The sequence below is a fragment of the Protomyctophum parallelum genome (genome assembly GCF_964188405.1).
Source record: "Protomyctophum parallelum genome assembly, chromosome: 16".
Taxonomy (NCBI): Eukaryota; Metazoa; Chordata; class Actinopteri; order Myctophiformes; family Myctophidae; genus Protomyctophum; species Protomyctophum parallelum.
In genome coordinates, this window is record NC_139711.1 from 43,672,534 (window position 1) to 43,697,081 (window position 24,548).

The 24,548-nt window shown below is 44.1% G+C and overlaps 2 protein-coding genes across 2 annotated transcripts in view; one reads left to right on the top strand and one right to left on the bottom strand.

Annotated features, from left to right (window-relative positions):
- Window positions 1-20,573, bottom strand: part of trappc11 (trafficking protein particle complex subunit 11) — a 55,257-nt gene extending 34,684 nt beyond the window's left edge. Inside the window, 14 exon segments of the mRNA XM_083786548.1 lie at window positions 935-989; window positions 1,940-2,018; window positions 2,557-2,636; window positions 2,764-2,857; window positions 3,669-3,810; window positions 3,971-4,104; window positions 6,453-6,549; window positions 7,180-7,253; window positions 8,474-8,573; window positions 10,551-10,665; window positions 13,664-13,734; window positions 14,487-14,656; window positions 15,312-15,568; window positions 20,494-20,573. Coding sequence (XP_083642674.1) covers window positions 935-989; window positions 1,940-2,018; window positions 2,557-2,636; window positions 2,764-2,857; window positions 3,669-3,810; window positions 3,971-4,104; window positions 6,453-6,549; window positions 7,180-7,253; window positions 8,474-8,573; window positions 10,551-10,665; window positions 13,664-13,734; window positions 14,487-14,656; window positions 15,312-15,521 — 1,421 coding nt within the window. The 5' untranslated portion in view covers window positions 15,522-15,568; window positions 20,494-20,573.
- Window positions 1-24,548, top strand: part of b4galt1l (DP-Gal:betaGlcNAc beta 1,4- galactosyltransferase, polypeptide 1, like) — a 390,521-nt gene that overhangs the window by 347,356 nt on the left and 18,617 nt on the right. The window lies entirely within an intron of this gene.

The following is a 24,548-nucleotide window of genomic DNA, read 5'->3' on the forward strand; positions in this document are numbered from 1 at the left end:
TCACATAGTCCAGCAGTCTGGAGGAGAAACCACTCATTAGTCACATAGTCCAGGAGTCTGTAGGAGAAACCACTCATTTGTCACTTGCAAGTATGATTGAACCCTACAAATCCTCCCGCGCACTCAGATCAGCAACGCAGGGAAGCTGGAAGTACCCTCACTAAAAACGCCGGGACAACGCTCCACACGTCCCAAACTCTTCTCCCTTTAGGCTCCAAAACTGTGGAATGCACTTCCCATTGCAGTCAGAACTGCAGCATCACTCCCAATCTTCCGCCGCAGTCTGAAAACCCACCTTTTCAGACTCCATCCTGGCCCATAGCACTTACCCTACCCCCTTAGATAGCATTTCTGTAGACTTACAGTAGATAGCATTTGATACAGACTTTTAGCATGTTATGTAGACAGCACTATAATTGCATTGTGTAGTCATATGTATAGTTTCATTATATAGATATTCCACTTATACTTTCTTAGTTTACGCATGTTTCATGATAAATGCTTTTTATGTGATGTATTCCCATGCTTTTTTGTTCTTGCTTAATGTAAATGGCTCTGGATTAAGAGCGTCTGCTAAATGCCTAAATTGTAAATTGTAAATTGTAGTCCAGGAGGCTGGAGGAGAAACCATTCATTAGTCACGTAGTCAACAGTCTGGAAGAATCACTATTAATTTAGCCTGGGGTCCACCTATGCTTTCTATGGCATAGGCAGCTCCCGGCAGGATCCGCCGGGATAATCTAGACGCAGCTGCGCGACATGAGACTAATTCATTAGAGCGACAGAGAGAGAGAGAGAGTGTGTGTGTGTCCTGTTCTCCCTAGTCTACACTGGAATATCTCGGCAGAATGATATAGGGGATGCTAGGGTTCAATTAAAGGTTGTTTCTCTGTGCGTTGGCAGAGAAAAACCCTGCGGTTGCGCCATGACTCACTTAAGGGCTTTGGTGTAGTCCTTGGCATGGTAGTACTCCTCTCCCATCTGTACCACTGCAGAGAGAGAGAGAGAGAGAGAGAGAGAGAGAGAGAGAGAGAGCGAGAGAGAGAGAGAGAGAGAGAGAGAGAGATAGAGATAGAGATAGAGATAGAGAGAGTCAATTGTATTCATAGAGCACTTTTACAGGAGAATTTCAGACTAGAAGGCTTTCTTACCTTTATGTGTAGTTGTTACGTCCCCACTAAAGAGGTCCAGGTGTTATTTTGTGCAAAAAGCGCATTATTGGCTATTTCCCCTACCATACCTCATTGAATTGAATTGAATTGAACTGAATGGGGCATTGGGTTTTAGTGCTAATTTGCTTATTTCCATCGCTCAAAAAAATTATAATAATATATATCCTCTCTTCATAATGTAAATAGTATCCCAAGCGGCACACTTTACTACTTATTTTTGATGGAAATAAGCGAATTAGCACTAAAACCCAACCTCCATTGAGGGCTTAAGGTAGGGGAAATAGCCTTTTGCACAACATAACACCTGGACCTCTTTAGTGGGGACGTAACAACTACAAATAAAGGTAGGAAAGCCTTCTAGTCCAAAATTCTCCTTAAAAACAACCAGGGTTAATTAACGTGCTGCACAGCTATAACAAAACATATACAACAGAAAGATACAACATTTGAAAAAAAGGATGCCTCTGGAACGTTTCCCTATAGGGAGGTCCTTGAGGCACGCTCTGGAGAAGGAAAGGAGAAGGAAATCTGGAGCTCCGTTGCCCTCACCACCCAACTACTGTTAAGCGGTTGAAGATGGATGGATGGACTTTAAAAAGAGGAGGACTTCAGAAAAAACACATGATAAACCGATCACATGCTCTCCTTCAGCGAGACAAATGAAGAGAGCATTTGGGTTTTAAAAAACACAAAGTTTAAAACCCAGGCACTTTCTCCAAGGTTTTCTAAAAGGCCAGGGAGAACGTATGTGTTTTTAAGGTACTCACTGAGGTGGCTCTTCATGCGAGGACATTTGTACTTCTTGAACTGGGCCACAGCGTTGCTGAGCAGAGCTATGATCAACTCCTACAGACAGACATACACACAGACACTGAGCAGAGCTATGATCAACTCCTACAGACAGACACACAGACACTGAGCAGAGCTATGACCAACTCCTACAGACAGACACTGAGCAGAGCCCCCCCCCCCCCTAATATTGTATTCATAGGAGACCATTAAGCCCTCACAAGAGACACACAATGTCTTTGGTGTTTGAAGCATTATGTTATACTTTAGCAATTGAAAAATAGCAGATCTACAAGCTCATAGCGCGGCCACGCTATGAGCCGCGCTATGAGCTGCTACTTTTCTAAAATCTTTTAATATATATTCTTTCAGAGCGAACGTTTTTAATTCAAATCTTTGCTTCTGGGGGGGGGGGGGGGGGGGGGCCCTGGAACAACATATTTTTAAATGGCGCTCGGCAGCCAATTACATATAATTCTGGGGGTCGTTGACATGAAATAGTTTGAGAACAGCTGACATAAAAATAAAAAATAATCTGAAAACGGTCATTTGTAGAATCGTCCTCAGGTCTAAATAGCTTAAAGAAAGTACTTACAGAATGAGGGACGTCTCTCTCTTTGCTCTGCAGGGCCTGTATCCCTGTCTTCTCCTTCTCAGAGTCTGGAGGGTCGATACCTACAAGACACACACACGCACACATGCACACACGCGCACACGCACACACAATGTAGATGAAATGTGCAGCGCATAGAGACATTTCTTAAACTGTCTGTGTGTGTGTGTGTGTGTGTGTGCGTGTTACTTTGATGTCCTTGTCTCCAGGCTCTCTGGCCGTAGAAGTCCAACCCTCCAGTGGGCGTGGCCAATGGGTCGGGGGCGGGGTAATTCACTCCGGCCTGAAATAATTAAGACGCACTGTGAGCTTGTAGATCGGCTATTTTTTACTAAATAGCAGATGTGAAAATTGCAGAAATAGCTAATCTACAAGTTTACAACAAGCTACATGCTTGTTACATGCATGCTTGCATTTATGTATGAAAGGTGCTATATAAATAAAGTTTATTGTAGAGGAGCTATTTCAGCTATTTCTTTATTTGAAAAAAAAAACACGATTAAATCGTTAATCGCAAAATCGCAATCTTAGATATGTGCAGTTTAAGGGCCGATTCATACTCCTATTTTACCGCTGTTGCCGAAATGATTTCGGCTCGTCAGAAATTTTCAGTAGCACCGAAGAGCCGACTTTAGGACGGTACCCGCCCCCCCCCCCCCCCCCCCCCCGAACCTCAAATGACGTCACATTGTAGGCTCTACAGAGCCGAACCCACTTTTATTCGGCTCTAAAATAGGAGTATGAATCGGCCATAACACTTAAGATGGTAAAGACGTGTCCACACGTCCTATCAAATAAAACCGCGGGGTGCCTGGGACGTGTGGACACGTCTTAAGGTCTTTTATATCAATAGAAAAACGCTGAAATCCATTTTTTTGACAGCAGCCGTTGCTAGGCAACACCTTGCTCGGTGCCCCCGGAGCCGTTTTGCTGCACGTGCAGCCATTCACTTCCTGGTTCACAGCAAGGCCTATTTAAAGAGGATTTACAGTGTACCTGACAGAGGTACAGAGCTACCTGACAGAGATACAGAGGTACAGTGTACCTGACAGAGGTACAGAGCTACCTGACAGAGATACAGAGGTACAGTGTACCTGACAGAGCTGCTGGGCCTGCAGCTTCCTCTCCTGGCTGTAGCAGGCAGCCTGCTGGTAGTAGAAGCCAGGGTTCTGGGTCTGGATGGCCGTCAGGCCCAGCTTGATGGCCTCGTCAAACAGCTCCCCAAACGACTGGAACCTGCAACACACACACAGTGACAGTGTTTCTGTGTCCAGTAGACCAGTGGTTTTCAACCCTTTTCACGTCGCCTCTCAGACCCAAAACTAAAGAATATTTTGTTGCCGTTGGATTGTGAGATTTTGTACACAATTCTATGTGCGTGCGTGCGTGCACATACTGTTTGGACATCCAGGCAGAGTGCTCGAAGGCCAGCTCAGAGCTGCCGATCTTCTTCTTACACAGATCTATATGCTTCCTGAACTGAGCGATGGAGTCTAGAGGAGTGTTGTGTTGGAAACACAGTCTACAGATCTGTTATGGGGAGAGAGAGAGAGAGAGAGAGAGAGAGAGAGATACAGAGATACAGACACAGATCTGAAACAAACATTGAAACTCAGTAATAATTGATACTTTCAGTTTCAGGCCTGTTGTTACAGTATGGAGAGCACAGAAGTCTAACGTCACTGCCGCTAGTGGGCGCTATTCCACCGGTTTGTACTCCTTGCTTTTCGCGCATGCGTGCTCTGCCGTTCCCTTCCCTGTTTAGCACAAGGACTGTCTAAAGAGGACGAGACGCGAAGACCGTACGGGCGACGCCATGTTGCTCCATGGTGCTCCATGGAAGGAAAGAAACATGCGCAATGGGCTTTATGCAGCCAACACTTCCTCGTTCAGCTTCCTTGGTCTCAACTGCACATGTTTCTTTCCTTCCATGGAGCAACATGGAGTCCACCGTACGGTCTTCGCGTCTCGTCCTCTTTAGACAGTCCTTGGTTTAGCGCTCAGAAAGAATGGCTCGCCACGCGTAATCTAGGGAGATCTCCGTGGTTTTGACTAGATGGCTATACTTCATTTCTGACTTCAACATGCCCAGAATATTAACGCTTCTAGAAAGACTAGATCGTAATCACAGTAAGGTAAAGCAAGCAACATTATTATGCCTCCCAGGTTTCTGTACACACCTTATAGCTGATGAAGCAACATTATTTTGCCTCCCAGGTCTCTGTACACACCTTATAGCTGATGAAGCAACATTATTATGCCTCCCAGGTCTCTGTACACACCTTATAGCTGATGAAGCAACATTATTATGCCTCCCAGGTCTCTGTACACACCTTATAGCTGATGAAGCAACATTATTATGCCTCCCAGGTCTCTGTACACACCTTATAGCTGATGAAGCAACATTATTTTGCCTCCCAGGTCTCTGTACACACCTTATAGCTGATGAAGCAACATTATTATGCCTCCCAGGTCTCTGTACACACCTTATAGCTGATGAAGCAACATTATTATGCCTCCCAGGTCTCTGTACACACCTTATAGCTGATGAAGCAACATTATTATGCCTCCCAGGTCTCTGTACACACCTTATAGCTGATGAAGCAACATTATGCCTCCCAGGTCTCTGTACACACCTTATAGCTGATGAAGCAACATTATTATGCCTCCCAGGTCTCTGTACACACCTTATAGCTGATGAAGCAACATTATTATGCCTCCCAGGTCTCTGTACACACCTTATAGCTGATGAAGCAACATTATTATGCCTCCCAGGTCTCTGTACACACCTTATAGCTGATGAAGCAACATTATTATGCCTCCCAGGTCTCTGTACACACCTTATAGCTGATGAAGCAACATTATTATGCCTCCCAGGTTTCTGTACACACCTTATAGCTGATGAACATTATGCCTCCCAGGTCTCTGTACACACCTTATAGCTGATGAACATTATGCCTCCCAGGTCTCTGTACACACCTTATAGCTGATGAAGCAACATTATTATGCCTCCCAGGTCTCTGTACACACCTTATAGCTGATGAAGCAACAGTATGCCTCCCAGGTCTCTGTACACACCTTATAGCTGATGAAGAACATTATGCCTCCCAGGTCTCTGTACACACCTTATAGCTGATGAAGAACATTATGCCTCCCAGGTCTCTGTACACACCTTATAGCTGATGAAGAACATTATGCCTCCCAGGTCTCTGTACACACCTTATAGCTGATGAAGCCACATTATTATGCCTCCCAGGTTTCTGTACACACCTTATAGCTGATGAAGCAACATTATGCCTCCCAGGTCTCTGTACACACCTTATAGCTGATGAACATTATGCCTCCCAGGTCTCTGTACACACCTTATAGCTGATGAACATTATGCCTCCCAGGTCTCTGTACACACCTTATAGCTGATGAACATTATGCCTCCCAGGTCTCTGTACACACCTTATAGCTGATGAAGCAACATTATTATGCCTCCCAGGTCTCTGTACACACCTTATAGCTGATGAACATTATGCCTCCCAGGTCTCTGTACACACCTTATAGCTGATGAACATTATGCCTCCCAGGTCTCTGTACACACCTTATAGCTGATGAAGCAACATTATGCCTCCCAGGTCTCTGTACACACCTTATAGCTGATGAAGCAACATTATTATGCCTCCCAGGTCTCTGTACACACCTTATAGCTGATGAAGCAACATTATTATGCCTCCCAGGTCTCTGTACACACCTTATAGCTGATGAAGCAACATTATTATGCCTCCCAGGTCTCTGTACACACCTTATAGCTGATGAACATTATGCCTCCCAGGTCTCTGTACACACCTTATAGCTGATGAACATTATGCCTCCCAGGTCTCTGTACACACCTTATAGCTGATGAAGCCAGCCATCGTTTTGATCTCCAGAATGTTGGTCTCATGCGCTCTGAGTTCATGGATCAGACTGTACGCCGTTCGGTAATACCTGCACGCACACACGCACACACGCACACACGCACGCACCACGCACACACACACACACACACACACACACACACACACACCACGCACACACAGGTTAGTAGCGATGCTTTTTTCTGAACAGTTTCTACTATATTATATAATAATAATAATAATAAAACTTTATTTGTATAGCACCTTTCATGACATGAAATGCAGCTCAAAGTGCTTTACAGAACAATGGAGAATAAAAGAAAAGCAAGGCAACGACATTAAAAAACAAGCAGTAATGCAGTACAGTGAAATAAAAAATAAAAGATAAATTAAAGGCAATGTTGTAGAAGTGGGTCTTGAGCTGAGCTTTAAAAATGTCTACAGAGGCTGCCTGACGAAGGTACAGTGGGAGCTTGTTCCATGCCGACGGCCCGTAGAAGCAAAAAGCTGCTTCCCCGTATTTTTTAGTTGCCATTTTTTTGGGCAAAGCGAGCAGGCCGGCGGTGGAAGACCTTAGGGGGCGGTTTGGGACATATTTAGGCAGGCAGTCATGTAGGTAGGAAGGTGCGAGACCATTGAGAGCTTTGTACACAAGTAAAATAATTTTAAAATCTATAAGACACTTCAGGGTGTCCTGGGTGTACAGACAGACTTTACTTACTTCAGGGCGTTTTGGGTGTCCTGCTTCAGCTCACTGAAGAAGGCGATCTTGAACTGGTGTCTGACGAACAGCAGCTACAGAGGACAGGGTGCAATTGATTTAACCCATGTAGGGTTACGTCGAAATAAATAAAATTTATATTCAAAGATTTGTGCCGCATTTTCACGATTTTTCTAAAATAGCAGACCTACAAGCATTTCAGTCTGTTTTTTAATTTGTTGACGAAATTGTGAATATAATTTTAGTCTTAGTTTCAGTCATTATAGCTTAGTTTTTATTTAGAGACCATTTTTGCATCATAGTTTTAGTCGACCATATAAACACTGATGTGTGTTCACGCAGCATGCGTGCAGTTTTAGTCGACTAAAACTAAGACGAAAAATTACTACCTTTTTTACAAAAGAACGAAAACTAAACAGAAACTAAATGAAAACTAAGCTATGATGACTAAAACTAAATATATTGATAATTTCTTCAAGAAATAAAAACTAGACTAAAATGGACTAGTGGACAAGAGATCCAGCATAAATAAAATACGTCATTTTACTCTTGGTTTCATGCTGAAAATAGCCAATCTACAACCTCACAACGCGTCGTGCTGCGACGCGTTGTGAGCTTGTAGATCGGCTATTTTCAGCAAGTGTAAAATCAGCCATTACGACGGCATCAAGGCCTGGCAAAATACATTTGAGTCTAAAACCAACTGTAGATTTATTGGACTCAATTATTATATTTAGTCGACTAAGACTAGACTAACACATTCAGTGGCGTGCACAGACATTTAGAGGGGCAGGTGCTCAAGTGAAAAAAAGGGCACCTTGTGCAGCGCGTGGAACCGGCTGGTTGCCTTAACCCATTTTGGTGTTAGCATTATGGCATGCTTTAGCTATTTAAAAATAGCAGATCTACAAGCTCATAGGGCTACGAGCTTGTAGGTCTGCTATTTCTTTTTGTATCGAAGAACCACTGACATAGAAACATAGCTTTAGATTGTGGGGGGCCTAAATAATATAGTAGAAGCGTTTTTTTATCAAGATTTGATCAATGTCACCGCATGGTCCACACACTACAAATTAGGAAAAAAAATAAAACCTTTTTTTTCTTCTTTTTTTTTTAAGAGCACATTGCCAAAAGGGCAGGGGGTGCTCTAGCACCCCCTAGTGTCTATCTGTGCACGCCACTGAACACATTCCAGGTGACTAAAATGTGACTAAAACTAAATGAAGTTTCATTCCAAAGACCAAAACCACCACAGCATGCGCGGCGTGCGTGCGTGTGCAACGTGCGTTCCAACCTGGTGCGTGGTCTTGTTGAGGAACTCTTTGTGGGACTTCACACGGCGGATCTCGGTGTAGTAGTAGGTCTGGGCGTGTTCGTAGAAGGCGTTCTCCAACCTGTTGTCACACACAGTACAGGAGGATGTTACGTTCCTGCTAGAACAGTGCTCAAGGACCCCCAAATAGACACTGATCAGCTCATCAACCCATATACGGACCCCCAGTTTGACATGCATTAAGTCTATATGGACCCCCCATTTAATGGCATTTCTATCTCTGGGACCCCCAATTTATATTGTAAAATCAATGTGAATTTAACCCATTTAGGCCTGACAATTTTTTTTTTTTTAAGTCTAAATCGTCTAAATCCTTTTTTCGAAAATAGCAGACCTACAATTGTAGATCTGCTATTTTTCAATAGCTAAATTATAACATAATGTTTAAAACACCAAAAGGGGTTCCCGCCCAAAATGGATTAACTCTGAGAGTGATACAAATTGAACCTTAACGGGTCAATTTGGTTCCATTTGTATCACTCTCAGAGTTACAGACCCATAAAGGGTCCATTTGGTTCCATTTGTATCACTCTCAGAGTTACAGACCCATAAAGGGTCCATTTGGTTCCAAACTATCATTTAGCTGGGGACCCCCTGGATCTCCCTCAAGGACCCTTGGGGGTCCCCCCCAGACCCCACTTTGGGAACCACTGTGCTAGAATGACCAGTTAGTACAATTTACAACCGGTAGGCATATAGCAGACGGAAAGTCCGCCGAGGCTAGGGACAGTGCTACGGCAAGTGCTACGGGCTAAAGTGGCATATGAAGTGGGCTTGGGTTTTCAGACTATAGCGGAAGATTAGGAGTGAGTCTGCAGTGCTGATTGCAATGGGGAGTGCATTCCATAGTTTGGGAGACTTCTTCTGCGTTAGCTGAGCTGAGTGGAGGAGAGGGTTTGAAGCCATACCTTTCGTAGCTTTGTAGGCCAGCATCAGTGTTTTGTACGCTGTGCGGGGCCAGTGACCGGGGAGCCAATGGAGGGAGTGGAGAAGGGGGTGGGGAGACATGTGAGAATTATGTCTGGTTGGATCATTTGGCGGGGCTTACTGTACATGCACATGCCGGTAGGAGTGAGTTACCGTAGACACGTTTTCTATTATTATTAATTATAGTAGTTTTATCGATATCACGATTTTGTAACCCATTTTTCATCCCTGTGTCAATTATCTAATGTGATCCTGGGCTCTACAAACCCTCCGCCAACCTGGGGAGAGCAACGGACTTGAACTCATGCTTCCATCATGCATGAGTGTCCAAGTTGCTCCTTTACACCTGACAGGGGGGAGTTTCCCTCGTAGACAAGTTTTGACAGCAAGGTTCTGATTGAACGAGAGCTGACTGTCCAGGGCAACAGCAAGGTTCTTGGCTGTTGGCAGGAGTGGACTGGCCACAGGACGTACTGGTCATATTACCGGTGGGGGCGCTGAAGTTATGATACGATTTATTTTTGCAGGCAGGCAAAATTAGTGAAAAATAAACCCTCTTCTATCTTGAATACTTTTACCAGCATTCTTGTGAGAGCAACAAAAGGTTGTGTAGTTGTCTGTTGGTTTGTATCATTTATGTTGTTCTGTCAAAGTGGTGGTATTATTAGGCCTTGTTTGTTTGTGTGTGCCTCGACGGAGCGGGCGGTAGAGTTTCTGCTATCTGTGCGCTGGTTGTGGCGTCCCAGGCCAGCGCTGGCTGTTGGGACCGAAGTCACCAGGGCTTCTGTCTATGGAAATAGTTAGCTCCTGCGTGGGGCTGGAAAGAAGAGAGATAAGCTCAGTGTTGTCAGGGTTCAGCGTGAGGTGGTGAGAAGACATCCGCTGTGAGATGTGCAGCCAAACCTCTAACAGTTAGACCTCTAACAGTTAGACCTCTAACAGTTAGAACCACTTCCATTCATCGGCTGAAAAATGTTTTCCAAAAATACCACACGCAGCCGATCTACACAATGTGCGAAATGTGTGTGTGTGCGTTGTGTGTGCGTGCATACCTGATAATGTATCCCACCAGGTGGTCTGTGTGTGTGTGTGTGTGTGTGTGCGTGCATACCTGATAATGTATCCCACCAGGTGGTCTGTGTGTGGGAGGACAAACAGGCTCTTTCCAGACAGATCACAGGAGTTACACAGAGTGGCTGCTCTCTCTGACGCTACCAGGTCCTCTCCTACACGCATGCATGCACGCACGCACGCACGCACGCACACACACACACACACACACACACACACACACACACACACACACACACACACACACACACACACACACACACACACACACACACACACACACACACACACACACACACACAACGATAGGTTCTTTATTCCTGTGTCATGCACCGAAGGTGCCCAGCCCACATGGACTTACAGGACACAACAGAAATCATTTAATAAATTAAATAAAACATACAGAACATTCTTTCCTAAAACATAACTCAAGTCTTTCATAATCATCATCCAACCAAAGCACAAATAGATGACATACATGGGCCCCCATATACTGTATCATACATGGGCAACTGGCGGCCCGGGGCCACATGCGGCCCTCAGGTTAATATCCGAACATTGATATATTATTGATTTCAGCTAATTACTAGTATTAAAATGTTATTGTCTAGTTTTTGTTATGTCCAATGTATTTGTATTTCATTCATAAAGTTAACATAACTATAACTAAATGCATTTAAAATTTAAAAGAAAAAGTAACTTCAGGATTCCAATTAAAAAAAATGGCAAAAAAAAGAAAAAAATCAGGATAAACATGGACACTTTTTATCTCTTGGTACTGGACTGATGACTATTAACTTGATACGGTGACACACTGACTTTTTACCTTCCATAACCGAGACAGAAAGATCACACTCATCATATGTGATATTAAGAGCGGAATGAATGTGATGTGACATTCCGTGCTCAACCAGTCAAATCATCACTGTGATACACACAGACACACAAAGCTGCATGGCATAGCAGGGGTTGGTGCCCCTCAAAAAAAAAGAAAATCACACCTGTGTGTAGGGTAGGGTAGGTAGGGAGGGGCAGTTGTGACGGGTGCCCCAGACAAACAAGTCAAAGGCACCGCTCACTTCACACAAGTGTAATTATTTTTTGCCGTTTCATGAATTTGTCAGATTTTTGAGGGGCCCTTCCTATACACAGGTTTAATGTTTGTCTTTAGTTCAAAGTTTGTTTAGTAAACGCATTGACAACGAAGGGAACATTTATGCCACAATGTGTCGTTTACGTCATATTGTCTCTTTATTGTTAATGGCGTTTAATGTTTGTGTTGGCACCGTTTGTTTTACATCACCTGATCAACATGACTGAGGTAGACTTTAATATATTAGCGCCCCTCACTTCACACGGGTTTGATTTGTATTATTTATATTTCCTTCTTTATCATCGGCATGCTTTTATCATGTCGGCGTCGTCGGGTTGTTATTGTTGGTTGTCATGGCTGCCAGTTCCCACCTGATGTTGTGTGTGAGCTCCGACTGCTCCAGACCGTACTGAATAACTGCTAGCTTACATAATGTCTTGAGGCTCGGATTGAAGTCTAAGACATACAGGTCATCAGGTAGGAAGGAAGATACGAGGAAGATACGATCTCCCACCATGCATGCAGCAGCATATCTCATACATCGGCCCGGGACCTTTCCCTTGGGCTCAACCTTCTTCCAGGAGAAGGTCTCTGGACTGAATTTCCACACATCATAATTGTTCCAGCCACAAAATATGTACAGCTCTCCATTGTAGGTAATTGAATGATGGATGAGGCTGGATTGATGAGGCTGTGGAAATGGTGTGCTCAGCCAGATGTTGGTCTCTGTGTCAAACACTCTGAGGTCCCCAGAGTCCCCAAATACAAACATCTTTGTCCCGATGATGGTGGTAGAGTGAAAGTCTGTAGCAGTATGTTGAGTTCCTCTGGTGTTAATTAAAGTCCAGACCATTGTGCTGGTGTCCAACTTGTACATGTCAGTAGTCCATCCAGTCAGCATGGTGGATCCTCCATGTATAAACATGACCTTCTCCAACACACAGGCTGAGTGGTAGTACCTCTCCTCTGGAACAGTGCCAGAAACCCTGGGTTTGAACCATCTGTAGGTGTCAACACCAAATGCATAAAGCACATTGCAGTAAGGCATCCCTCCCCAGATGTAGACTATATCTTCAACCAACACAGCTGAGTGGCCAGAGCGCCTGGATGGAACCTCTAGGTGGCGCCCTCCTCCTCTTCCTGGCGGCGTCCCTGGGGTCAGCTTCCTCCAGCATAAAGACACTGTGTTGAAGACGTGAACATCAATGGGATCACTGTCTCCTCCAAAGCAGTACAGCTTGTCCTGCAGCACCACAGCTGCATGGCGACATCCCTCTGCTCCTCCTTTCAGATGGACGGTCCAGCGGATCATTCTAACATCAGGTTGTTCTTGGTTCTCTGTCCCACAATGCAGTTCTGAATCTCCGTCTCTGTCCCAGAATGCAGTTCTGTCAACCACACACTATCTCTTATATCTCTACAGTGGTACAAACGTCATGTGACGCCCCTGGCCAATCCGTGAAGCCGGTGTGTTGCGTCAGCCAGACATACAGTAGTCTATCTGTGTCCGTCACTCAGGGAAAAGGCTCCAGTTTTCAGTGTGACTCTGGTGTGTCTATCATAGAGTAATAAAATGATAGAGACCGAACCGGAGCGTTATGTCCAATGTATTTGTATTTAATTCATAAAGTTATAACATAACTATAACTAATAAATCCATTTGCAATTCAATAAAACTTTTACTTCAGGATTCCAATTTAAAAATAGCAAAAAAAATATTCAGGATTTCAATTCAAATATAGCAAAAATAGCTGATCTACAGCTCTGTTTGAGCTTTGTTTACAAACAAATACACTCACATAAGTATTAACCCATTTTGGGCGGGAACCCCTTTTGGTGTTAGCATTATGTTATGCTTTAGCTATTGAAAAATAGCAGATCTACAAGCTCATAGCGCGCCACCGAGTAGCGCGCTATGAGCTTGTAGGTCTGCTATTTTTGAAAAAACGAAGAACGACTGACATAGAAACATAGCTTTTTCAGAAAACTGTCAGGATGTAGAAGACATTTTTAGAATCTGATCTCAGGTCAGAATGGTATTCAGAAGTACAAGTCTTTACCTGGCGGCAGAGGGGTCTTCTTCTGGATGAGCACCACGGCCACCTTGGTGTTCCTTCCCTGTAGACTGGTCCTACACACCGTGGTGGAAACACATTTAGAATGAATTTAACCCATGCAGACCTGAGTTAAAAACATTCACTTTGAAAGACTATATATTCAAAGATTTGCGCCACATTTTTACGATTTTTCAAAAATAGCAAATCTTATATTTTTCAATAGCTAAATTATAACATAATGTTTAAAACACCAAAAGGGGTTCCCGCCCAAAAATGGGTTAATTTTATAGCGCTTTTCCAAGTTGCTCAAAGCGCTTTACAATATGGTTAATTCGTTCATACATTGGGAGGTGAAGCGGCGAACAGTCGACGTCAGCGTCCTCACTTCCCACATTCACACATCAAATGGTGGCGAGCTCACACCGACTGACTCATTGGAGGCGATGTGGGGTTCAGTGTCTTTGCCCAAGGACACCTCGACATGTGGACAGGAGGAGGAGCCGGGAATCGAACCGCCGACCCCGGGATCATTGGACGACCTGCTCTACCTCCTGAGCCACAGCCGCCCTTTACTGTAGACTGGTGATAGACCTGGTCTAAATCGTGGTCTAGAAAAAGCAAAACAGCATATCAGATATCAGACCACGATTTTTTTGCCAAGCCCTTGTCGGCACTTCTGCCCTCGCTGACTGCCTTTGGATTTTGACCTTTGCCTTCTACTGTTTTGATTGTTTTGCCTGCCCCTTGCCTGTTTTTGAAGTTTGGGGTTTTCAGTGACTTTTTGTGCCTGCATCCTGAGTCCTTTCCACGTGTGCCTGACAGTTACCTGACGATCTCCACCTTGGTTGCACATTCAGACTGCTTCTCCTTCCACTGCGGGTCGTCCCAGTCCAGCTCGTAGAACAGAACCACCAGAGCAGGGACCAGGTTGAGGTGTTTGTTCATCCAGCCTGTCTTCAGGATGCCTTTAGGGATGTACCACTCATAGGACGTCCTCTGAACGGACACACACACACACACACACACACACACACACACACACACACACACACACACACACACACACACACACACACACACACACACACACACACACACACACACACACACACACACACACACACACACACAGATTTTTGAGCGATTGAAATAAGCGAATTAGCACAACACCCCAAGGCCCCATTCAATTCAATTCAATTCATTGAGGGCTTTATGGTAGGGGAAATAGCCAATAATAATACGCTTTTGCACAAAATACCACCTGGACCACTTTGGTGGGGACGTAACTACAAATAAAAGGTAAGAAAGCCTTCTAGCATGGAATTCTCCTTTAAGCCACTCTGAATGAAGACTGGCTGCTAAATGCCGAAATGGTCAATCGTTAATCTACATTTTAGGACGGTGATATTATGAATGCCATTTTACAGCTTTTTTTGCCCATTCGTCATAAAGCCAAAAGATAGCAGATCTACAAGCTCAAAACACGTCCCGAGCTTGTAGATCGGAAAGCTCCGCGAATTTTTGACACAGGTTTGAACAACGTGAACTTTTTTTTTTTCAACATCGATGAATTCATAGGGCAGTGAATCAAAAGAAAACAACTCCGACAATAATTCATCTCAGATGTTTTTTAGTTTTTTTTTCATCCCACCTTGGTGCGGCATTTTGGGTACTCGTGGTCTCCGGGGAGGCATTTGAAGGAGATGGGCACTCTGTCGGCGCGCCGGTTGGCACAGAAGGCGTCCCAGATGGCGCGGTGCACGGCGTTGTAGATCACGTCCAGGCCGGTCAGCGCCACGAAGGCCATGGGCCGACAGCACAGCTCCGGAGGGAGCTCCCACTGGGAGGAGGCTGCTGCCATGGTGGTGGTGTTGAGGAGGAGGCCTCAACGCTGGACCGCAATACTCCCTGGAAGAGAAGAAATAAGTGAGTGGTGTGGGGTTCCCGGGGGGGGGGGGGGCAGACGTTCCAGACCCACAGGAACACACCCAGGGTGCCGGCCCGATTCCGGCGAGCCGCCCCGCGTCCGAAACGGTTGAGAAATGACAGAGTTACCGACTTGTGGGGGTCCCTGTATACTGTACTGTCACTGTACTGTACTGGCACACCCGAAATCACCATATATACAGTTGATATGTGCGTGTGTGTTTGTGTGTGCGCACAGGTGGTGAAAAACAACCATGCTGTTTTCGTGCTCAGACGCACCCACCCAGCCAGCCAGCCAGCCACCCACACACACACACACATAGCTCCGTAAGGGAGTGGTTGCACCACTCAAAAACCACAGTAGGCCTGAGACCAGATTCTTGCAAATGTAACCTAAATCCTGACAGTTTTCTGGAAAACCTATGTTTCTACTGTATGTCAGTGATTCTCAATCTATTTCATGTCAAGGAGCCCCAGAATGATCTGTATTTGGCCACCGACTCCCATCTGAAAATATGTTGTTCCAGGGACACTTTGACAGACACTAAGGCCCTCATTTATCAATCGAGTGTAAAATCTGCCACAGATTCGAGTGCAGGTTTCGTAGTACACCCACGTCGCCACGGCATTTATAAAGTGATCGCAAACAGCTGATCCTTCCTTAATTTTGTTCTCACGTTAATAAATGTCACGGCTGAATTTGATCTGGCACGCCCTAAGAAATCAAGCCTCGCCCTCGTTTTTGCGACATGAACAACGGCAATACGTTTCCTGAAACCATGGTTACATGAAAAAATAGGTTTCTCCCGTGCCTTGCTGCTCGCCTCACCCCCCTCTCTCATACACACGCACAGCACGCACACGCAACTTGCAAGCCCAACTAACTGGTGTGTTGTTAAACAAATAAAGAACGAACACCTGCATGAATTAAATAAAGCGTGCGTGCGGGGGGTGAGGCGGGCAGCAAGGGAAGCGAAGCGAGAGGAGAAACAGACAACTAAATAAAGTTGTAGGCCTACCCTGTGACAGGGTAGGCCTACAACTTTATTTAATTCATGCAGGGTCCCTGTCTGTTTCCCTCTCACCTCGCTTGCCTTGCTGTCATGCACGCACGCACCTACATGACACATTAAATAAAGCTGTCTGTTTCTCCTCTCGCTTCGCTTCCCCCTCACCCCCCGCACGCACGCACGCACATATCACTATTTGCAACTTTAACTGTGTGTTGTTAGTTGTATATTAAATTATTAAAGTATTTTTAATTTAATATACAACAAGATATATTAGTGAACGAAAACCTGAACCTGTGAACCATATAATTAAATAACAAATAGGCACACACACGCTGCTGTTTTGCAGTTGCTCCTCCTGTCCTGTCCTGTCTGTCTGTCTGTCTGTCTGTCTGTCTGTCTGTCTGTCTCTCTCTATCACAGTGGTCCGTCCGTGACCAACTGACCATGCACGTTCCGACGTTCGCCAGTCTATTTAGATTGCCTCGCAGTCGTTAGTCACTGTTATATGAATGTGCAGCCAAAACCATAGCCTCATGTGGCTGGTGCATGGGCTGGCTGGGTAATATACCTATATCTCCGATGCAGTTCCCACTTGCGCTGGGAGCCTGCCACAGCCTGGCACGGTACATTTGGCATTCGAGCGACGCGTCGGGTTTATTATATTGCACATACCGTAAGAAAGACATCGGCCTTCATGCTGTAGATTAGGCTACAGTAGGCTATACCTGCACGTTGGGACTCTCCGCAGCTGAGCTGCAGCAGCTGCTGCACTATACTCTCCAACGTCCCGTCATGGAAATATTTCAGCACAGACAGCCCAAATCCTCGCATGTATGCGCTCATGCAAAACACTGTTTAAATGGCTTAAGCATCTCTTGCAACATTGTTTTTAATTGCGCGATTTTATCTCCTACTAATTTCATATGACACATGTATTCCTTAACATTTTTATTTATTTATTTTTTACATGTAGCCCATATACATTATACATACCTTTTATATAAACATTTTAGGAGTGAATACATATATGTTTTGATGCCTGTGACAGCCTCTCAGCAGTTCAGACAAGGCTGCTCCGCTTGTGTAAAACAGAAAAACAGCGTACGCCAGCTCGCGACCAGACGTGACTATTTGTCCTACTCAAGTTCAATTTCAAGCTTTGCCGGAAATGTTAAATGCCGAAAATGTCGGTAATTTCGGCGTGCGCCCATATTTTGGCGTACGCACGGTTGATAAATGAGGGCCTAACTCTGGGGGAGCCCACAGGGATCAAACTGGGAACCTCATGGTTCCCATCCGGCCGCTCTACCGGCCGCTCTACCCCTGAGCCACTCCTGCCCAATACCAAACGAGTCGCTCCTTTACCAACTGGCCCCCGGGCGTACAGCCGGCGGAACTGCCCGGCCTTGGTATTCCAAAAAGGAACCCAAGTGAATTATGCTTAAAACGGTTAAATCTAACCTTATCCCTAACCTTAACCTCAGTAAAACAATGCCTAAACCTAACCCTATACGTAAACTTAACCACAGTAAAACTATGCCTAACCCTAAACTAATTTCTAACCTTATTCTCAGTAAGACAAAATAAAGAATACAAGAACCGCGGCACAGAGCGGTCGGGCGTGAGGTCGGCGTAAAAACCGAGGGGCGATATGGTTTAGGGGCGACCGTACCCGATACCGATACCCTCCCGCCCCCAGAATGTATACGCTGGGTCATAGGCCTTTTTACAGAAGCCCATGTGGGCATCAACCCTATAGGGTGCTGTGAGTGACACAAGCCTGCAAGGGCTGCCACAGAATACTTTGATAATATAGTGGAAATGATCCATATCCCTTGAGTTTAACCAGTTGCGCCTCAGTACAGCATCTCTGTGATCTTATAGAGGTATACTCCCTCAAGGTCAAGGCGTTCTGCTGGCCAGTTGAATCTCCAGGTCACAGAAAAGGCACGTCTAAAGACCAGAGGTGACCGAGCCTATTCTGTCGACTCGTATCCCCCAAGTCCACCATCGAGACGTTTAAATCTCGCCTTAAGAAGTTAAGACCCACCTGTACAGTACACTTTGGATTTTAATTCCGTTTGAGAGTTCTGTGTTTTTCTTTGGCTTTGTGGTTATATGTTCTACTGTGTGGTGGCTGGTGGCTTCACAGCGTATTTAGCTTTTAACTTTCTGTACAGCACTTTTGTAAACCTTGAGTTGTGAAATGTGCTATATAAATAAAGTGGATTGGATTGAACCACTTAAGACTCTCTAGACGTAGTAAAACACACCTGAGTTGCACTGTAATTTGTGCGTTGTTTTTCAATCTACGCCAAATGTCTTTGCAAAAATAATAATAATAAACAATAGCAGATCTACAAGCGCATTAACGCTTCACGTGCACTGAGCTTATAACGCCATTATGCCCAGCAGCACTGGGCACCTTGTGAATAATTATACACATTTATAACAAGTTTTATAAAGCCTATAATTAATTATAAGCACATCATAATGCATTAATAAATATATTTGACCAGCATTGTTGCTCCCCGGCCTTTTACATTCTCCTGGACACCCTTGTATGTTGTTCATTCTAAACCAAACTTCAACTTTTTCAGATTCCGATATATGAAGGACCCCAATGGAAACAAGCCATAGGCTTTCTTGGGTTATAATAAATCCTCTTACCTTGTATTAAACTGTACTTTACTGTGCTTTTTTCTGCAAACTGTTAAGTACCCTTAATATATAGGCTATAGGCCTATTTGTTTCTAATTTCGATATTTTTTTAATCCCATATATTTGTATAATGTTTCTGTGTGTTGTTTTACATGCTATGCAGCCCCTTGTAGTTGTTTTGAAACGTGCTTTATTTTATAAATAAACACAGAACCAACTGGACCCTCTCTCTCCCAGTGTCGACATGATTATTATAATGATGGAACAATTAAGAACACAACACTCTAGCTTAATTAGCCTGTCAGTTAACAACTATATGAACGGTGTTGTTTACATCATTGTTCCTGGCATATACATAACATATCTCAGCAGTGACAGCCAGGTCAACAAGACAACGTGAACGCCTGTTGTCATGGTGTGGCAGTAGTGTTGTTATTATAATATTATTATTATTATTGGTGTTATAAACTAAAGTCAATGGTTTGTGTTGTTGTTGTTATGCTAATAGCTACATGGCTGCTAGCCATAGCTAGCATCAGTCTGCTCGCTCTGCTCCAGGAACAGTGTTATTCCCATTAGACTGAAACGTTCACTAAACGTGCGAAGTCTAAACTGCAGTAAAATAAAGAATATTATTTCCCTACTCGCGCAAAACAAATACCGTGTTATAATGTTCGCGGTGGGCAACGTGTCAGAACTCCTAATGCTAACGTCAACATTGTGCGGCAGAAAATAAAAACATAATGATGTTATTGTGTTATTTTGTATACACTCGAGTGCGCCCCCTACTGATCTGGTCGATGGCATTTCCCCATCGACCAGCTCTGTAGGTGGCGCACTTGAGGGAATTACAATAATATCCGTCTCGTTTTAATGTTTTATGTTCTGTCCTAAAAGTGTACTTTACACAAAAGGTGAGTTTCTGGGACCGTTGCCACCGCGGAGAATAGTCTTTCAGAAATCATTAAAAAAACGACTTCATGTCGCTGAGAGGCGAAATTACATTGTTTATTACTTTATTTTGACTAAGAGTTTTAGACATCCCACGACATGGCAGAGCGTTATTAGAGAGCTCTCCTCTTTGCAGCAGATCCGAGCTACGGTTCTCTTCTCTGATCAACCTCTCCCATCTAGTGAAATTATAAAAATCAATAAAATAAAGCCTATAGCTGCTGCGTGTTGTGAATAATTAAAATTAATGTTTGTTTCATGAAACGTGTGCGTCGTACATACCTCAGTAATAGTACAGGCAGGGTAAAGTCCTGACAGACAGTAGATTCTAAAGCCAGTTGCTAACTGCTAACAGAGACACATCACACAGTGAGTCAGCTGACAGGAACAACGCCTGCCTGCCTGCCTGCTGTTGATCCACGAGGAGTAGCACACTTTGTCCACTTGGTGGCAGTCTTGTACTGTACTAATCTGTCAGACTGTCACTTTAGACTATCCCCCCCTTTTTTTAAATCCTTGTATTGAACTGTGCTTTCCAGTGCTTATTCTAAAAACGGTTAATTAATACAGTTTTCAATCAATCAAGTACTGGAGTTATTAAAGGACGACTTCACCACTTTTCAACTTATCTTCATGTAATTGGGTCCTCAATGATGATACAATGCCACCATTTCTTTCTACTCAGTCTGTGTCTCATAGGAGGGCTGTGGGCAGTTCAGAAACCCATCTAGATTCGTTTTAGATTTGTATTATCGTGAGAACTGAGAACGATGGCTTCCATTTACGCATTGCAACTTTTCAGGAATAGAAAGCCTGCCGTTTCTATTAGCTTGGATTCCCCCATCGATGTTGACGGGTTTCTGAACTGCCCACAGCCCTCCTATTAGACACAGACTGAGTAGGAAAAAAATGTGGTATTTTATCTTGAACATTATTGAGGACCAATTAAAATCCTGGGCACCATTTCACCATTTTCATGCAAAATGTTGTGTTATTGAAAACAAGCACTTCCAAACTCTGACACTTGACAGAAAGTAGCTCATAACGTTTCTATGGTGGATTTGTATGAAACAAAAACTTTGCAGATAAAAAGAGGATAATTCAAGCTTTTCGTACAGCTGCAATGTTGGTGAGTTTAACATTGTTTAAAGCACAGCTCAAGACCCACTTCTATACACCATTGCTTTTAATTGATCTTTTATTTTTTGTTATTCATGTCCTCACTGTATTGCATTACTGCTTGTTTTTTAATGTTTATGCCTTGCTTTTCTTTTTTTCTCCATTGCTCTGTAAAGCACTTTGAGCTGCATTTCATGTCATGAAAGGTGCTATACAAATAAAGTTTTATTATTATTATTATTATTATTATTATTATTATTATTAATGCAATCAGACTGTTCAGACAGGACTTTTCTGTTTGGATGAATGGGTTGTCAAGGCCAGAAAGTATAGTTTTTTGCCACTCAGTGGGCGTTCCCACATAACTTCCAGGTACGATGTCAGGCTCATAGACCGGTTCACACGGCACTTTTGGAACAGAGACCAGGTGAGGCGAGGTTAGTATATGAAGATAGGTTGAAAAGTGGTGAAGTGGTGTTTTAAAGGACGGACTTCAACCCCTATCTCAGTCTCCATGTTGTCTGTCCCCAGTCAAGTTAACTCGCTAATAATGAGAGGTCTACTACATGTACTTGACCTTGGCCTAGTGAGAAAAGAGATAGCTGCGCACTGGGAGTCAGGGAGTGTTTTTCTCTGCCAAAAGTTCACAGTGCAGGGAAAGAAGTTATCAACAAGTTGCCATAGCAACGCCAGCGCCAGCGGCCAGCCTCTGTGCTTTCCCGGTCTATGGCCATCAATGACTGAACCAAGGAAGATGAACTTTTGACCCTTGTAGCATTAATGATTGGAGAGGCCAGGCATGTCCTTATTTCTGTATCATTTTATTAAGGACAGAGCGTAATTACCAAATTCATAGATCAGTCCACTCCAGAGCCATCCTAGAGCATCAGTGACATTATCACCCGTCACAATAGGTGATAATGACATACTGAGACATTGAGTATGCCAGTATGGCCATATTGGCCCTATTGAAAGGTGCTGATAACGGATGATTTCGCCTATTCAATACAGTGATAACGGTCGAATGGGGTGCAGCATCATAGCTGTTCCCGATCTCAACTGGTGAATCATGTATAAACTAAGAACGTAACAGTGGAGTATCTATGTCAACTATACATACTATACTATATTATACAATATACATGTGTACTATAAAGTGCTATGACTACATAAAATGCAATTCTAGTGCTGTCTACGTAACGAGCTATAAGTCTGTCTAAAATACTATCTAAGTCGACTAAGGCTAAGGCTAGGCTAGGGCAAGTGCTTGGTGGAGTCTGAAGAGGTGGGTTTTCAGACTACGGCGGAAGATTGGGAGTGAGGCTGCAGTTCTGACTGTGATGGGAAGTGCATTCCATAGTTTTGGAGCCAGAAGGGAGAAGAGTTTGGGACGTGTGGAGTGTTGTCCCGGCGTTTTTAGTGAAGGTACCTGATCTTACTCACTCAGCTCCCACTGCCTCTCTTGTCAACTCCGACTCTGGACTCTCACTCTCAACTGAGGTTCGACTCCGACTGACTGGATCTCACTCTGACTGACTGTGGATCTCCGCACATTTGAGACCCTCTTATAATAGTCCAAATAGTGCATGTGGGGTGTGCACGTGCATCCCCAGTATGTTTCCTTCGTCTAGACCACGGCATACCGAGTAGATGGTCATTTCTATAGATTGTTAACACAATGACAGCCAAATATATACAATGGTACCCGCGGCCCAATTTCAATAGCCTTTACAATTTCATAGCAAACCTTTGCAATTGATGACTATAGGCCCTTCTTGGGATGTGTCTGTGGGCCAGCTAATAGCAAGCCTCTCAGGGCTATAGCATGCAGAAACTCAGTCAGTGAAGGTTGGTCCTGCACAAACAGTATAGAACATTATATAAGCAATAATGATATTTTTCGTGATGTGGCTCCTTAATATACGACACTAGTAAAATGTTATTGTCTTTTTGTGTCCAGTGTAGTAGTTACAGTATGTTAACAGTTCATAAAGTCAACATAACTATAACTATAGCTGATCTACAAGCTCAAAACGAGTTGCAATGCGACGCGTTTTGAGCTTGTAGATCGACTATTTTTGCTACGACAGTAATATGCACTGTGGCCTCTGGAGTGAGTGTGGAAATATATTGGCTCTTTTTGAGTGGTGCAACCACTACCTTACGGAGCTGTGTGTGTGTGTGTGTGTGTGTGTGTGTAGGTGGGTGGCTGGGTGCCTGCCTGGGTATGAGCACGAAAACAGCATGGTTGTTTTTCACCACCTGTGCGCAACCTAACACACACACACACAAACACACGCGCACATCGCACAACTGTATATATATATGATGATTTCGGGTGTGCTAGTACAGTACAGTAGAGGGTACAGTAGAGGGACCGGCACACGGCAACTCTGTCATTTCTCAACCGTTTCGGACGCGGGGTGGAACGCCGGAACCGGCCCGGCCCCCTGGGCGCGTTCCTGGGGCTCTGGTACTTTTACAATGAAACGTGTCATGTCACATAATAACGATGAAATAAACAGACCGAAAAGCACAGTTCAGATTTGTCGTAGATTATTTTTATACAAACAGTAAGGCACGTACAGGCTGTCACTATCTAGTCTACTGACATTATATACAACTTTAATTTGCTTATCATTACTACACATGGTACTTAAAGAAATAGCAGATCTACAAGCTCACAACACGTCGCTATGTGCAACGCATTGTGAGCTTGCAACCAAGTGTAAAATCAGGCAAAAGCCAGCCAAAATACATTTTAGTCGACTAAATCAGCTGTGTAGCATCAGCATTTTAGCAGACTAAAATGTTATGATACTGTATGTAGTACTAGTCGACTAAAACTATACTGAAGTTAAAACATTTCAGATGACTAAAATATGCCTAAAACTAAATGGAATTTTATTCAAAAGACTATTAGTACTGTCAAAATCAACAAGGGGGGGGGGGGGGCATTCTCATAAATGCTGCCAAGAAAGGTGTGTTTGAACAGCAACATCTGTGTCGTCCCTCGTCGTCGTCGTCCCCCCCCCACAACATTCACTCGTTTGTCTGACAGGACTCTTTTTCGTAGAGCCTGGGAGTCGAGGGGCACTGATGCCGGGGCACCTGCTACTACTGGTAGGGTGGAGTTATATAACCTCACAATAGCTACAGTATGCCTAAACCTAAGCCTGACCTGTAAAACAAGCGCCCCATCAGCGCCCAGGCTCTGC